Genomic DNA, 15923 nt, shown 5'->3' on the forward strand with positions numbered 1-15923 from the left:
CACATATATAATTATATTATATATATTTATATATATTTATACATATTATATATAATTAATGTATATATAATATATATAGTGAATATATGTAATATATAATATATATTAGAATAATATATATATATTATATATATAATTTGCAATAGATATAGAATATGCATAAAATAATCAGTTGACAATAATTTCTATTATTATCCAATGATCAAGCATAATTGTTACACATAAACTTAAAACGTTGTAATAAGCCCTTGCACCTTTATAACAAAGAAAGGTGAGTCCTTTCAGCCACAGGCACCAGGTTATATGTCCATCAAAGTTTAAAATGGTAATTGATTTAAATGACACTTGCTTACAATATTGTTCTCGCATAGATTTTTTCATTATCAACAAAAGTTTAAGCATTTTACAAGGGTTAGTCCATATATTACAGTTTTTTCTTCTGTTCCATATTTCATTTTTCTCTCATTTTTAATTTGTACGTTTAAGAAACACCTTTCGATGAATAGCACGCAACACCACACTATATGCTTATAACTGTCAGCAAGGTTACCCAATATCCCTTGAAATTGAATTACGTTCTTCTTCATGGTAGTTATGATCAGATAATATTTATGATGCCGTCATGACGCTAATTATCATACAAGTTGATTATTTAACAGAAGGAAATAGTCTCAATGATGACAAGTTTTCACAGGAATTAGAAGCCTTTTGTGTATCCAAGAAAGCAAAGGTAAGTAGTAAGACGATAATTAGTCGTAGCATGCTTTCTTTACGATGATTACTATTATGAACAGTATTATATTCTTGTTGTATCCATCGCTACTGGCGTGAACCTCCTCTGCCTCTACCACGACCACCATCCCGATCCTATACAAAGAGATACATCATTTAAAAAAGTACTACCATATAATTAATTTTGAATTTCATTACATTTATAATATCATAATGCTGTCACTTACTTTGCGTTGATGATGTAAATGCGATTGATGAGGATGATGATCCCTTGATAAATCTGAATGTCCTCTATTTCTATGATTGGAAGAGTGATGATGTTGTATAGCATTTGATGGAGCCTTACGTTGATCTTCTTCTGCTTGTTTACGTTCATAATGTCCAAAGTCATCAAAAATACTAGTTGAATGTCGATAAGTATGTAATATACGCAGCACTGTTATGCCTTTTGCGTGAGGGACTTCCTGTGCATCCCTTGAATTAGTCACTGGTTTATTTTCATTGTTTTCTAGTCTAATGTGACGAAGTTGCACATTAGGAACATCTTTAACATAAATCCAACGTACACGAAATTGGCCTTTCCATTTATCTTGAGACCATACAGAGCTATTGCTCTTATAATCAACAGGTGACACCATTTGTGCCATACCACAAAAGTGACCAGATCCATTGACAGAAAAGAACAAATATAAAGGCGCACCTTCACAACTGGCTTCTTTATATGCTTGATCCAATCTTTTATTACCATGCTCAGTACTGCACCAAATCTCATATTTAATGGATCTATGAATATCATCCTCAGAGTAAGACTTGATTACAAAAAACCTAGCTCCAGGAGCAGTTTCATCAAATTCTACAGGATTATAATCATTCTTCACTTTCAGCTTATCTAAGACAGGATGCGACTGTGATTGTGTAATTTGCTGCTGTTGTGGCTGCAGTTGCTGCTGTTGTTGCTGAGGTTGTTGCTGCTGCTGCTGCTGTTGTTGTTGTTGTTGTTGCTGCTGTTGGTGTTGGTGCTGTTGTTGTGGAGGCATATGAATCTGCGATTGTGGAGGTGATGGAGGTGTTGTAGGTTGTCTATTCCAACATGGTGGAGGAGGAGGAGGTCTCTGTCTCTGAGCCAATGGCGGGGGTGGTGGAACAGGAGGCTGTACTTGTGGTGGCGGTGGTGCTGTTGGAGGAGGTGCAGAAGATTTACCTTCACCCCATGTTCCAATATCCATATTGTGCTTCCCTGGCACAATAGGTGGTGGTGGCATTCCAGCCTTTTTTTTCATTCCTTGAGAAGATGAAAGTGGAGGAACAGGCTTTGCAGGTTGACTTGCAACACTGGCCCATGTTATCTTTCTAGGTTCTTTTGCTTCTGGTTTTATTGATTGATTAGATGAAGTTTGTTCTTGACGTGGAACTTCTCCACTTCCTAATGACAAGCCTTGCACACTTTGTTCAATAGTCTTAATTTCTGCATTACTAGGTGTTGGATAATTTTCATTTCCACGTGGAGCCTGATAATAATCTTCATAGCGTGTTTTTCTTGGAGTGCCCCAAGCACTAAAATCACCATTTCCATGAAAATAATTAAAAGCAGGTTGACCAAATGTACTAAAACCACCTCCTGCACTAGCAGAAAACATTCCATCCATGCCATATGCATCGTGACCTATTTGACCTCCATAGCCAGAAAGAAACGCAACGGGGTCTGTTCCATTTGACCAAGTACCATCCCCAGCGCCAAATGTTTGATAAGGGAATGAAGTACCTGCATAGTAAGGACTATATGGATCACCAGTTCCAATTGGATAACTAGAATGATGTGTACTATTGCCTCCTCTCCATGAATCAAATCCAGTATCTTCTCCACCAGCATGTTCTGTCTGTGGTTGCTGCTGGTGTTCTTTAGGACCATTGCTCACTATTAGGATGAAATTTCATTTCATTAGTATATAAAATGAACTTTTCTTGATGAAATAGTCTAAAATGAATTCTTTAACAACTTAGTTCAAATGATAATTCTTAAATGAAATTGAATGTCCCAGTATATTGTTAGAAATATTTCTATTTAATAATCAAATACTATCAACAAAATATCAATTATAAAACAAAATATTCCTATGATTCAGAATTTAAAATCATATAGAATATATGGCACAATAACTACACATTACTATTAAAAATTAAGAAATTGTCTTTTAGCAAAATTTTTTTAATTTCTTAATTTCGAGAAATTTTTCCAAGTAATTGCTATAAACAATTCTATATTGAAAATTTCAACATATTAAAATTGGTAAAAACTACATGTGTTACAAAACACATAAAAAAGGCTTTATTTTATCTTCTAGTACAAAACATAATTTCAATAATGAATAATTAGAAATGACACCCTGTTACAAGATTTTGTATAGAAATCGAATTTTGAATACAGTGAAATATTAATTATAATACACAAAATAGTAGGTTACTCTGGTTTAATGATTATATCTTGTATAAGATATTTCATAATATTAACAAATCGATATAAATAAATGACTTTGGTTTTTTTACTAAATTATGTAATATTTTTAATAATTTAACTGTATGACGTAGCCGATATATGAACGTATTATCTTTTAAGATTTTTATGAATATTTCAAATTATCCGATTATTTATATATATATATATATATATATATATATATATATATATATATATATATATATATATATATATATATATATATATATATATATATATATATATATATATATATATATATATATATATATATATATATATATATATATATATATATATATATATATATATATATATATATATATATATATATATATATATATATATATATATATATATATATATATATATATATATATATATATATATATATATATATATATATATATATATATATATATATATATATATATATATATATATATATATATATATATATATATATATATATATATATATATATATATATATATATATATATATATATATATATATATATATATATATATATATATATATATATATATATATATATATATATATATATATATATATATATATATATATATATATATATATATATATATATATATATATATATATATATATATATATATATATATATATATATATATATATATATATACACACACACACACACACACATATATAAGCGAACACGATTCTGAATTCATTAAAAAAAATGCTATGAAATAATGCTATTGATAACCTAACATATCCGATATATACTAAAGCATACAGATAGGTTAATGCACTATGTATATATACCTATATAAAGATCGGCTAAAAATATAGATAACAACACTTCGTATTAGTTTAAAAAAAATTGCGTGCATTAACTTACCGTGATACCGACAGGCATTGATAAAATTGCACACAATAGACACAAACTCGGAGTAATTATACTATTTGGAGTACAAAAATCTATGCACGCATGCAATAATTTTTATAATGAACAGTTCGTCTGTTTTTAGAATTACACATCACCGAAAGAAATAATGAAAAAAAGAAAAAATCGTAGGAGAATACAAAGTCTCACCTTGACTGTTAGTTTGTCCTTTCATCCGCTGCATTCCGTTGCATGGAAAAATATACAAAATTTAGAATGGCTGTCTTCAGTGAAAGGTATCTGCAGTACAGCGGTGTGGTAGCAAGTCAACACACTGACCTGATTTGAAACAGCACCTGCCAATCCAGTTGACATAACCTATCACACACTCTTGTCCTCTCTTCACAGACGCCAAATAGACGGCTGTGCCTTTAATAAAATAAAGTTTTTCAAACGCAATACCACAATTACATGCGACCAGCGTTATAGCACTCGATGTACCGCGGACACTTCTTTCTTACGGGAAGTCTTCAAACTATGAAATTCGCTGAACCTGAGACCTCCGCGTTATTTTCCCGTAATGTCTTGCCGCGAGAGAGTCTCAGGAATCTTTTTTCGTTACACTTCCAGACAGATAAATTTCCACAAAATCCTCAACTCTGAATAATAACTACGTGACGTACACTGACCTCTCGTATGTATTAACAGATTGTCTAACATTCGCAACAATAAGGTCCCTATACGATTATTCCGTCGAACGTGTGTTATCCTATAGTCCGATATGATTGGATTAGATAGATTAAATTAAAAAATATGTTGTTCCTGTTATTTTTATATGTATCTTACAGATATATTAATGTTATTGCACAGTATGAAAATTTCCTTTTTATCTTCGTATTTACTAGTTTTCTACTGATGATTAGAGCTAGAAACTAGAGACTCAATGTTGAGTATGGTCGTGTTTTGATGAATTTAGTTCGTACACATTGTGTAATACAGAATTAATTCACACAATATATGATATGATGCGATATAATATTTGTATACATCATATAGGAAAAATTTCATGTATAAATTTTAATACAAATTTCATTTATTGTTTCTATGACTATGAAAATCTAATATAGAATATATACAAACAGTTTAGTAATTTTTTCCTATAATAATTATATTATATATAATGCATTAATATAATATCGAAAGCATTATTAAGTAAGAATAAATAATGTTAAAATAATGTCTAATTTTTATTTTTTAGTACATAATAAAATATAATAAAACATTGATTTTTTATAATATGGATTTAGAAGTGTATGATGTTTTTAATTATATATAATGCCAAAAAGGACTACCGTAACATATTTATGAAAATATCAATCAATCTTCAAATCTTTTTGTTTTGATTTATTAACAAATTTGATTGAAGTTATATTTAGTAATTGATATCTGAACATAGAAAAATGTAACATTTTGTATATAAGGTTAAAATTTAAATTGTGATATATTAGTAATAATGATAATAACAATTTAATTGTTGTGTAATTTGTTATACGATAATGCAATATAGTTAGTGACATTTTGTAATGAATAATAAATAAATAATGCAAGAAATAATATAATATTATCATTTTATTTATGCATTTTGATACATTCATTTATTATATCATATATTGATAGATATCTACTGAAAATATGGATTAGCTTCTCATTTGGTGGATAAATTGAAAATAGATACTTTAAAAAACTTTTTTTGTTGATGTAAATAAAAAGAAATTGATGTCAAACTTTAATATATTTAAAAATTTCAGATGCTAAATTTGCTATGAATTTAACAATATCTTAAAAGCCAAGGTTTATATTACAGCATATAAAAAATCTTTAAAGATGTAAACTATGATAGTTGCAATAAATTTGTAGCACGTGTATTAATAAAAGAAAATTATTACAAGTTTATTATTTATTTATTTTTCATTAATAACATGTTATGTATGTTATAAATGTACAATGGTGTGAATATCATGGCCACAAAAAATACGTCGAACCTAGAATTAAATTAAGTATTCATAACAATTAATTATAATTTTATCAATGTATTGTGCTATAATATAATATTTTAAACTATATATATAATTAAACTACAGTAAATGAGGAAATAGAAATCAAAATTTCAATTTCAATACCTAGAATCTCATAACATCATTTTCCATACTTTTACAAATTTACAATTATCTGTCACATACTGTAATTAAGCCTGATATTTGTTTATAGCTTATCACTTTTAAACAATTACAATTATTCGTGTAAAATGGATTCTTTAATAGATCAAAAGGAATCATGTTCTGCTTATTTGATCATGCAAATTACTTTTTACAAACATACTCAAATTCAAATTCAATTACTTTAAAAAGATTAGTATCGTATATATTCAATTTTCTTACATATATTAAGTAAGAAAGAGTTTCAATTCATAGTAAACAATAAAAAAGAATGATATAAATATAACAAACATTGAATTTTATAAGATATTTAAAAGTTTAATTATAGTACTTTCATGCAAGTATCAGGAGTAACTTACTTTTGAATATATACGATACATACGTTTACTTTGAATATGTTGTAATTTCATATTCAAGATAAAGAGTCTTTGGTTACAAATGTCTTCTAGGAGCAAAGGAGACTCTTCCAGAATATCTTGTATTTATATGGATAAAGAGCTCCATTTTTTCACACAAGATACAAATATTTTGTATTTTCTTAACATAAATTCAGTTTCTGGTCAACCATGAAAAAGCTTTAAGAATTAAATACGTTAATGTTAACGCATATAAAATTTTTTCTCTTTGTTGACGTTGCAACATCTCAAGTTCGATTGCCATTACTCGACGATTTAATTTCCCTACTTGTCGACGTAAATGTTGTATCTCTTCACTAGGTGGAAGAGAAACATTAAGTGCACTATATGAGGGTGTCTGTTCTCTAGAAAAATAATTATATATTCTTAAGAAAAAAGTAATATATTTATAAAGTGGACCAATAACGTTAATTATTTCATATGCTACCAAATCGAAAGTTTTATGAAATCGACGATTGCCACGTTACGTCAGTGCAAACATATTTGGGACATCTCTTATAATGTAAAGTTTTGTCATTCTACTCTTTTTTTTATATCAAATGATCTTATATTATATATACTTGAAATTATTGAGATCTCTATTATTTTACTAAAAATAAAATTATACAGTGTGAGAAAAGTAGAACTATCTTCGAAATCTGTAAAAACATTCCACCAAGAATGGAGAAAAAGAAAGAAATGCTACTAATACATTATGACTCTCCTCATACTACATACAAGTTTCTTCATATTTTCATATGATCAGTTATTGGTCCACTTTGTATATATAATTTTATATATATGAATTGAAAAGTATTAGTTATTACCTAGCATACCTAACTATTTGTGTTTCTGTAGAATATTGTCCATGTGATTTAGATGATAATGAATCCTTAGTTTCTGTTGGGTATGAATTTGGTTCTTCTTCATCAACTGCCGGAAAATAATGGTCATCCAGTGTCAAAATCCTTGGTGGAGTCTATCAATATAGTAAGAAAATTGTAGATATTAAATTCTAATATGGGAAAATGCTAAACCTTAAAAAAATATGAGAAAATCTTTGCTGATTAAATCATATTTAAGAATAAATCTCTAAAGTATATATTTAAATTCATTTAATAATCTTAAATATTTACCTGCACTCTAACCATGCCTGCTTCAGGTGGTAAAACAGCATTTTCTAATGTAATTTCTCTTGGTGGTGCTCTAGTTCCAACATGTTGTTCTTGTCCTAGATTTATTTAATTATATCTAGCATTAACAAGTTTCACCTTACTTATGTATAATTAATGATTTTGTAAAATATATTTTTAATAAAAAAATTAACTTTGTGATATAACAATTAACATATAAATTTATTAATAAACAGAAGATTATATATTTACCAACAACTAAAATTCTGTCTGGAACATGCATTTCAAATTTATCTCCTGCAACAATCTGATTCCAGCTAGAACCATTGGTATCAGCTATTTCTTCATCTGTGTAGTCGCCACTCACACGAATACTTTTTGGTACACGCATCCTTTTGTTAATGTCCAAAGTAAAATTTGGGTCATAAAAATTGTCAGCCTCTCCATTAAAAACAGTAGGACTATGTGCTTTTGACATTATAACTAAAATAATTAAAAACAAAATTCAGATCTGTACTTTTTATATTTTTTACTAAATTTGTTACATTGACTTGTAAAATATTACATAAATAAGTCATGGTATTTTATATCTTTATTTTAGGAGATTAAAAATAAAACGTAATAAATGGAGAAAAGACTTCTTTCTTATTCAATACAATTATTTATACTTTATTAAGCGAAACAAAAGTAAGAGAACTTCCTATCTTTGTTAATTAATTGATAAACGAAATAATCTAATGATTATTGTAACAAATTACATGTTTTTAACAATTTCACAGTACAGTATGAGACAATACAATGACGACACAAAAACTATACGATTTAAATTTTCCATAACGGTAACAGAATAAAAATAATTGTGCACCATAAATTACATTTATTAATAGTAACTGTTACAATAAATTATACATGCAAAAAATACTTTTCTTAAATGCTTGAATAATTACCTGTCTGCAACTTTTCGATCGTTGAACACAAACTCTTTGCACGAAGTTGGTAATGTGTTTCATGTACAAAAGTTACAATTGTACCAATCGAGAGTAATCGATAATTAGAAAGTTATCGATTTCAATAAAACTCCCGCCAAAATGACTAAATGTATCTGCCATTAAAACCTTAATCAAGTGCTCTGATTTTCTTCTATGTGTGAATGTTTTTTAATTTTGTTTCCTGCAGTATTAGCTATTTATGATATTTTTTACATTCTGATTTAACAATTTATTTTTGGAAAATATGAGTGACACACAATGTAAGTCTTATAATATTTTAATTCTTTACGAATTCTATTTCTTAATTTTAAAATTTTACTTACATTTCGTTGCGTTTATTGTTTATCTATTTAATTAAATTCAAGAATATTTTGTTCCGTTTTCAAATGTTTATTGAATACGGTAGGTTCATTACTTTAAGATATTCTTGTAATAATTAAAGATGAGAAAAATTTTGAATTGAATTTTGATATAAAATTTGAATTTATAAATGTTTATCAAATTGTATTATCTATGGATTCAGCAGGCAGAGCTAAACGCCAGAAGTTTGATAAAACTGGACGGTTGTCAGCTTTAGAAAAATTGAAACAATTAAAAGGTAGTAAACATAAATATGAAGTTGATGAATTGGAAAATGTTTATGAGGAAGTCGATGAAAAAGAATATAGCAAAACTGTAATAGAAAGGCAAAATGATGATTGGATTATTGATGATGGTAATAACTTCAAAATTATTGTTTTTATTAGAAGTAAGAATAAGTATTACAAAATAATTATTTGTTATAAAAGGAGAAAGTGGTTATATTGAAGATGGTAGAGAAATTTTTGATGACGATTTAGATGATGAAAGCATACAAGAAGCAAGAAAGCATAAAGTTGCAGGCCCTAGAAAAAGCAAGAAAGATCATGCCAAAAAGAAAGGAAACATTCAAAATATGTTAATGAATATGTCGTCTAAAAGGAAAACGGATGCTAAATTGGACGATGATAGTATTTTAGGAGATTTAATGTCTGAACTAAAAAAAGATGATATCCCGACGCAGTCAAAACCAAAAACAGTTTTGAGGAACAAATTTTGTACTACACCAAAATTAAGTGAAAAGTAATTAACTTTTCTATACATTTGACATTTGTGTTTTAATATATTTAGTATTACTTTTACAATAATATTATGGTTTCTTAGAAATGTAGAAAAAAAGATAGAATTAATTTCTGGGTATGAGAAAATGCAATGTGATGATGATGATGATTTAGTAATATTTGATAAACCAGAAAAGGTAAAAATGCATAAACAAGCAGAATCAATTACCCAAATAGAAAACTTTACTTCAAATGAAAATAGCAGTCAAACAATTATAGATGATTCTGATAATTCAGAAGTTAGAATATTGAGTATGCAATCAGAAAAAGATCTTAAAGAAACAAGCATCAGTCAAGTAATTGAAACAGAAAGTGAAAATCTTGAAGATGTAAGTTTTATTAGTTAATAATATTTTGAAATGATACTTGGACTACATTCTGCTTATTACAGTTCTCTGCAGATTTTGAAGATGACAGTATAGATCACAATGAAAAGCCAAAGCCATCTATTAATAAAGAATTTATAAAAAATAAATCAACCATTCAAATGAAAAATAAAGATGCTGAAGAAGAAAACTTTGATTTAGAAAATTTTAATAAATCATTAGATATTGAGTTTGAAACACAAATATCAAATATTGAAATGCCTACTGATACTACAGAAGTGCCTTTACCACTTGTAACCAATGCAAACAAGGAAGAAGTATTTAGATTTTATTGGTGGGATGCATATGAAGATCCATATAAACAACCTGGAGTTGTATATTTATTTGGAAAAGTTTTTGTGCCCTCGATAAAAGAATACCGTTCTTGCTGTTTAACAGTAAAGAATATTCCACGAAGAATTTATCTTCTTCCTAGAGTATATGTATGAGTACTCAAGCATATTTTAAAATATATTTATATATAATATCTATTATTATTATATTATTAACAATTTTTATATATCATCTATTATATATTGATAATTTTTCTTCTTTAGCTTTAATAAAATAATTATAGGAATGTAAATTTTAGGTAAAAACATCGTTGAAAGGAAATGATGATGAGGAACAATTAAATACAATAGAAGATGTGTATAAAGAATTTAATCAATTTGCAAATAAGTTAGGAATAAAGGAATTTCGTAGCTGCAAAGTCTCAAAAAATTATGCTTTTGAACAAGAAGGTACTCCAGCAAAGTCTGATTACTTAGAAGTAAGATATTCTGCAAACTACCCACCTGTTCCCTCTGATTACTCTGGACCATCAATAGAAAGTGTTTTTGGAACAACAGTAAATTCTTTAGAGCTATTTCTAATTGAAAGAAATATTAAGGGACCATGTTGGTTAGATATTAAGTCTCCATTACCTACTGGTGTACAAACCAGTTGGTGTAAAATAAAGGTATATCAGTTTCATTTATTAATCAAATTTATGACCAGTAAATATACATATTAACTAATTAACTCAATTAACATATAATATAATAACATATTAACTCAATTATGTTATAACTGAATAGGTAAATTGCATGAAGATGGAGAATATATCTGTTTTCTCTGAGTCTCAAACATTACCACCATTAGTAATAACAACACTAAATATACGAACATCTTTCAATGCAAAATTACAACAGAATGAAATAGTTATGATTACAATACTTATGCATCATAAATATCATATTGATAAAGAACCACCAAAACCACCATTTCAACGACATTTTTGTTGTATGATTGTTTATTAAATTATTATTTCAAATGTGTATTTTTTCAGTATTTGATATATTTTAACATTATTTCATGTAGTGATTACACATCCACGTGATACATCTTGGCCAAGACAAGCACGAGAAGTGCTCTCAAATATTTCATATACTACATTAATGAAATTTGAAACAGAAACAGATTTACTCGAAGAACTGTTAAAAATAATAAATACTGCAGATCCTGATTTATTGATTGGGTATGATTGTGGCTTCCAATTTGATATCTTAATGCAAAGAATGATTACATTGAAAGTTTCAAATTGGAGCAGGTTTGGAAGGTTAAGACGGTCTATACCTCCTTTAATAAGGGTATGAAATATAGTCATACACATTTATAATGAACACTGTGTTGATCATAAAGAAGTAAAAATATTTTAGGGAAAAGTAAATTTAAATCAAGCAGCAGCTGGTCGACCTATCTGTGACATACAAATTTCAGCTAAAGAATTAAATCTCAAACTTAGAAGTTATGATTTGCAATCTCTTTGCACAGCGGTAAAAATATTTAATAATTATTTATATGTGCGACGTTCATAACTAGAAAAGTGAAATCCTAATTATTCTAACAGGTATTGAAGAAAAAAGAAAATGAATGTAAGGAAATAAAATCTGGTGAATGCGCATCATTTTATGATACTCCTAATAAAATAGATAATTTAATTAAAATAACATTAACAGAAGCATTATACATTTTATCTATTGTTTTTGAACTTAATGTTCTCCCACTTGCTTTACAAATTACATGTATTGCTGGTAAGTATATATAAACGTTTCAAATAACATAGATCTTTCAATTAATATATATTTATTTTATTCATGTAGGGAATGTTATGTCGAGAACATTAACAGCAGGACGTGCAGAAAGAAATGAATATTTATTATTGCATGCATTCCATTTGAAAAACTATATAACACCTGATAAACGTGTTACGAAAAAAGGAAAGAATGAAGGTAATAGTATATTTTTTAAATATATGAGCAGTTGCTACTTCATAATATATTTATCATTAATATTGTTCTATATGTAGAAAATACTAGTAAAAAGAAAGCGGCTTATGTTGGTGGCTTAGTTCTTGATCCAAAAAAGGGGTTTTATGATAAACTTATTTTATTAATGGATTTTAATTCTTTATATCCTAGTATAATTCAGGAATATAATTTATGTTTTACTACTATACCTGGAGCTGCATATGCTGAGTACGAGGTAAATTTATTTATTATTATGGATTAAAAATTAATTAATACTTTTAACTTTATTTATAAACATGTATGTAGGATTTATCAATTCCTGAATCAAATTTAGAATTTGGAATAATTCCAACTGAAATTTGCAAATTAGTTGAAAGTAGAGGAGAGGTGAAAAAACTGATGAAAACCCCAAATATTTCACCTGAATTAAAGATGCAATACAATATTAGACAACTGGCTTTGAAACTTACAGCAAATTCTATGTATGGTTGTTTGGGTGCAACTCATTGTAGATTTTATGCTAAAGGACTTGCTGCCTTGGTTACAGGTAAAGTATAGAATTTTATTTGTAAATGTATGTATAAAATATTGAATATTATTGTAGCAAAAGGTCGAGAAATTTTGCAACATACAAAAAGCCTTGTTGAAAAGTTGAATTATGAAGTTATATATGGAGATACTGATTCCATAATGATAAATACAGGTTTATTAGAATATGAAGAAGTGTTTTCTGTTGGAAAAAAGGTACATATTATATCAAAAATATTCTTTTTATTTATTTTGTATCCGAAAAATAATACTAATAGAAACTATGTGTAGATTAAACAAGAGGTGAATAAATTATATAAACGAGTAGAATTAGATATTGATGGTGTTTTCCGTTATTTATTACTTTTACAAAAGAAAAAGTATGCTGCAGTTATAATGACAAAATTACCTAATGGGCAAATAGAGTTAACACAAGAACATAAAGGTCTTGATATTGTGAGAAGAGATTGGTGTCAATTAGCTTGTGATGTTGGAAGGTAAGCAAAATATAGGTAGATTATTAATATTATGTTATATAGACTAAAATATTATGTTATATCTAATAATGTTTATAACAATGATCGTTTTTAGAAAAATTTTGGACCATCTTCTTTCTGATAAATCATGTGACGATAGAATAGAACAAATTTTTAGTATATTACATGATGTTGCACAAAATGTTCGAGAAAATCAAGTTCCTTTATCTTCTTTAATTATTACGAAACAGTTATCAAAAAATCCAAATGAATATCCGGATACTAAACAAGTTCATGTCCAAGTAGCTTTAAGATTAAATAAAGAAGGTGGTAGAATGTGGAAAGCTGGAGACACCATCCCTTATATTATATGTGATGTTTGTGTTTGTCGATTTCACTACTATTTAATATTTATATATTATTTTTATAAACACTATTAAACATATAGTCATTTTTCTGTATGTTAGGATGGAACAGAAAAATCTGCAACTGAAAGAGCATATCATATTGATGAATATAAAAAGAGTGATTCTTTAAAAATAGATGTTAATTACTATTTACTGAGTCAAATTTTCCCTATCGTTTTGCGAATTTGCGAACCAATTGAAGGAATTGATGATGTTTTGTTAGCTAAATGTTTAGGTACAATTTTACTTGACATCAATTTTATATACATTATTTTATTTAAATTTTATTTTATATAAATTTTATAATATAGATCTGTATTATATAAATCAAATTCGTTTTCATAGGCTTGGAAAACATTTATAAATCTAGAAGAATAATACATCAAGAACATGCTGATATACCATTATTAATGGAAGAAGATAGATTTAGGTATTGTCTCCCTTTGAAGTTTAATTGTAGAAGCGAAAAATGTCAGTCAGAAATTATAATTAAAGATGTTGTAAATGAAGAGGTAAGAAATCAATTATAAAAAATAAGTTTTTTTTCCTATACATATCTTTCTATTTATTTACTACATGTTGAAAAATTACATAGCTTGGAAATCGATTGTCGCTTGCTTCCTGTTCAAATTCAGAATGTAAAGTACAACCATGGACATATGCTAATACAATACAAAATGTAGTGACACTTTCTATACGAGAATTAGTTAACGAGTATTATAACGGATGTTTAGAATGTGAAAATCCATTATGTGGTGATCAAACACAATGGATACCATTAGATTTCGAGTCACTATATCCAATTTGTAGGAAATGTAATGATGGTGATTTACATAGAGTCGTAAGTTAAAAGATATATCACTGTTTCCAAATATTTTGGATACTTTATATATTATTTATATTTATTTAAAGTTTACAGATACAAAACTGTATAATCAACTGTGTTTTTATCTGCACCTTTTTGATGTGAATCAGTCAAAGTATAAAAGTAACTATCTTCACTTTCTTTTCTTTTTTAAATAAGATCTCAGAAAATTATCTAACAGTTGATTCTAAATGAATTTATTGTTAGGTTTGTTATCTCAATACCCGCAAGGTATGAGAGAAGCTTATGATTCTCTGAAAGAGGCAGTAGAAAAAATGTTAAGGCGAAATGCATTTTCTGTTGTATGTTTGGACACAATCTTTTCAAACAATGATGAACAAGAAGAAATATCGAGTTTATGTGCAGGTACTTTAGAAATATCAGATGGGTTAGATAATGAAGAAATGGTAGGTAATATATATTAGAAAAAGTATTGTTATATAATTTATTACTATATAACAATATAAATTAAAAATATTTGTAATTAATTACCAAATACAAAAACTGAACATATAAATTTTAATTTTTGCTGTTTCAGTAAACAATTTAATAGATAATGAATAGATTTGTTCCTGTAAGTATATTTCATTAAATTGAACGTTTTTTTAATATCTTAATGTTATTTTCCTATTCTTTCTTACAAAAATTATAATGTAAATATTTTTGATATTATTATATGTAAAAATAAAAGACATGAAATATTAAAATAGCAATATAATCAATTTATTTTCTGATTGTACTCCATAGAAACAATAGATAGGTAGATAGCACTAATAGGAGCAAAATAATTTCTAGCATTCATTGTTTTTCACTGTTTGCTATTTATATGCAATTATTGTTGAAAGTTTATGATATATATGCTCTAGCTAGTACATTATATTATTAATGCCTTATCCTAAAATCACTACAAGTGTTACACAATATACAATTTGAAACAATTTTAAATAATAATCTTTATATATAAAAATGTATATTTAACAATAACTTGTTTTCGTGCATTTACATTAAAAATACATTATGAA

The 15923-nt window shown here is 27.0% G+C and overlaps 3 protein-coding genes across 9 annotated transcripts; 1 reads left to right on the forward strand and 2 right to left on the reverse strand.

The window, feature by feature from the left end:
• Positions 1-165: 165 nt before the first annotated feature.
• Positions 166-4811, reverse strand: LOC100742299 (YTH domain-containing family protein 3). Its single transcript, XM_003488383.4, has 4 exons — positions 4437-4811; positions 4308-4335; positions 960-2647; positions 166-867 (listed from the first exon to the last, which is right to left on the reverse strand). The coding sequence occupies exons 1-4, from the start codon at positions 4470-4472 to the stop codon at positions 820-822; spliced, it is 1800 nt and encodes a 599-aa protein (XP_003488431.1). The 5' UTR covers positions 4473-4811; the 3' UTR covers positions 166-819.
• Positions 4812-6250: 1439 nt separating this feature from the next.
• LOC100742423 (transport and Golgi organization protein 11) lies at positions 6251-8918 on the reverse strand. Of its 5 annotated transcripts, none has more exons than XM_012383993.3 (5): positions 8789-8918; positions 8094-8324; positions 7845-7939; positions 7536-7687; positions 6251-7073 (listed from the first exon to the last, which is right to left on the reverse strand). In XM_012383993.3, the coding sequence occupies exons 2-5, from the start codon at positions 8317-8319 to the stop codon at positions 6863-6865; spliced, it is 684 nt and encodes a 227-aa protein (XP_012239416.1). In that variant the 5' UTR covers positions 8320-8324; positions 8789-8918; the 3' UTR covers positions 6251-6862. The 5 variants fall into 5 exon arrangements, with proteins under 5 accessions (XP_012239416.1, XP_033175880.1, XP_024222391.1 ...); XM_033319989.1 differs by having other exon boundaries at positions 8094-8233; positions 8789-8869; XM_024366623.2 differs by lacking the exon at positions 8789-8918 and adding an exon at positions 8600-8623.
• A 17-nt stretch (positions 8919-8935) lies between these two features.
• On the forward strand, positions 8936-15510 carry LOC100747321 (DNA polymerase alpha catalytic subunit). Of its 3 annotated transcripts, XM_003488339.4 has the most exons (22): positions 9075-9090; positions 9354-9545; positions 9619-9931; positions 10013-10298; positions 10361-10777; positions 10927-11295; positions 11414-11618; positions 11697-11965; positions 12035-12151; positions 12226-12409; positions 12479-12607; positions 12685-12860; positions 12932-13172; positions 13230-13369; positions 13445-13650; positions 13745-14006; positions 14097-14271; positions 14382-14548; positions 14632-14877; positions 14949-15024; positions 15109-15308; positions 15440-15510. In XM_003488339.4, the coding sequence occupies exons 1-22, from the start codon at positions 9075-9077 to the stop codon at positions 15440-15442; spliced, it is 4389 nt and encodes a 1462-aa protein (XP_003488387.2). In that variant the 3' UTR covers positions 15443-15510. The 3 variants fall into 3 exon arrangements, with proteins under 3 accessions (XP_033175876.1, XP_033175877.1, XP_003488387.2); XM_033319985.1 differs by lacking the exon at positions 15440-15510 and having other exon boundaries at positions 8936-9090; positions 15109-15406; XM_033319986.1 differs by lacking the exon at positions 15440-15510 and having other exon boundaries at positions 8936-9090; positions 9357-9545; positions 15109-15406.
• Positions 15511-15923: the final 413 nt, after the last annotated feature.

This window comes from Bombus impatiens, unplaced genomic scaffold, assembly GCF_000188095.3.
Source record: "Bombus impatiens unplaced genomic scaffold, BIMP_2.2 scf_0225, whole genome shotgun sequence".
Taxonomy (NCBI): domain Eukaryota; kingdom Metazoa; phylum Arthropoda; class Insecta; order Hymenoptera; family Apidae; genus Bombus; species Bombus impatiens.

Excerpts from the sequence above, each read along its gene's own strand:
- LOC100747321 (XM_033319985.1), top strand. Across the intron at positions 11,966-12,034 it reads CTATACCTCCTTTAATAAGG|GGAAAAGTAAATTTAAATCA; the intron begins GTATGAAATATA and ends AAAATATTTTAG. Across the intron at positions 13,651-13,744 it reads TTAGCTTGTGATGTTGGAAG|AAAAATTTTGGACCATCTTC; the intron begins GTAAGCAAAATA and ends GATCGTTTTTAG.
- LOC100742423 (XM_033319987.1), bottom strand. Across the intron at positions 7,940-8,093 it reads AGACAGAATTTTAGTTGTTG|GACAAGAACAACATGTTGGA; the intron begins GTAAATATATAA and ends AAATAAATCTAG. Across the intron at positions 7,688-7,844 it reads CAGGCATGGTTAGAGTGCAG|ACTCCACCAAGGATTTTGAC; the intron begins GTAAATATTTAA and ends CTATATTGATAG.
- LOC100742299 (XM_003488383.4), bottom strand. The coding sequence starts at position 4,472 with ATGTCAACTGGATTGGCAGGTGCTGTTTCAAATCAG. Across the intron at positions 4,336-4,436 it reads CAGGTGCTGTTTCAAATCAG|CGGATGAAAGGACAAACTAA; the intron begins GTCAGTGTGTTG and ends AACGGAATGCAG. Across the intron at positions 2,648-4,307 it reads AGGACAAACTAACAGTCAAG|TGAGCAATGGTCCTAAAGAA; the intron begins GTGAGACTTTGT and ends TCATCCTAATAG.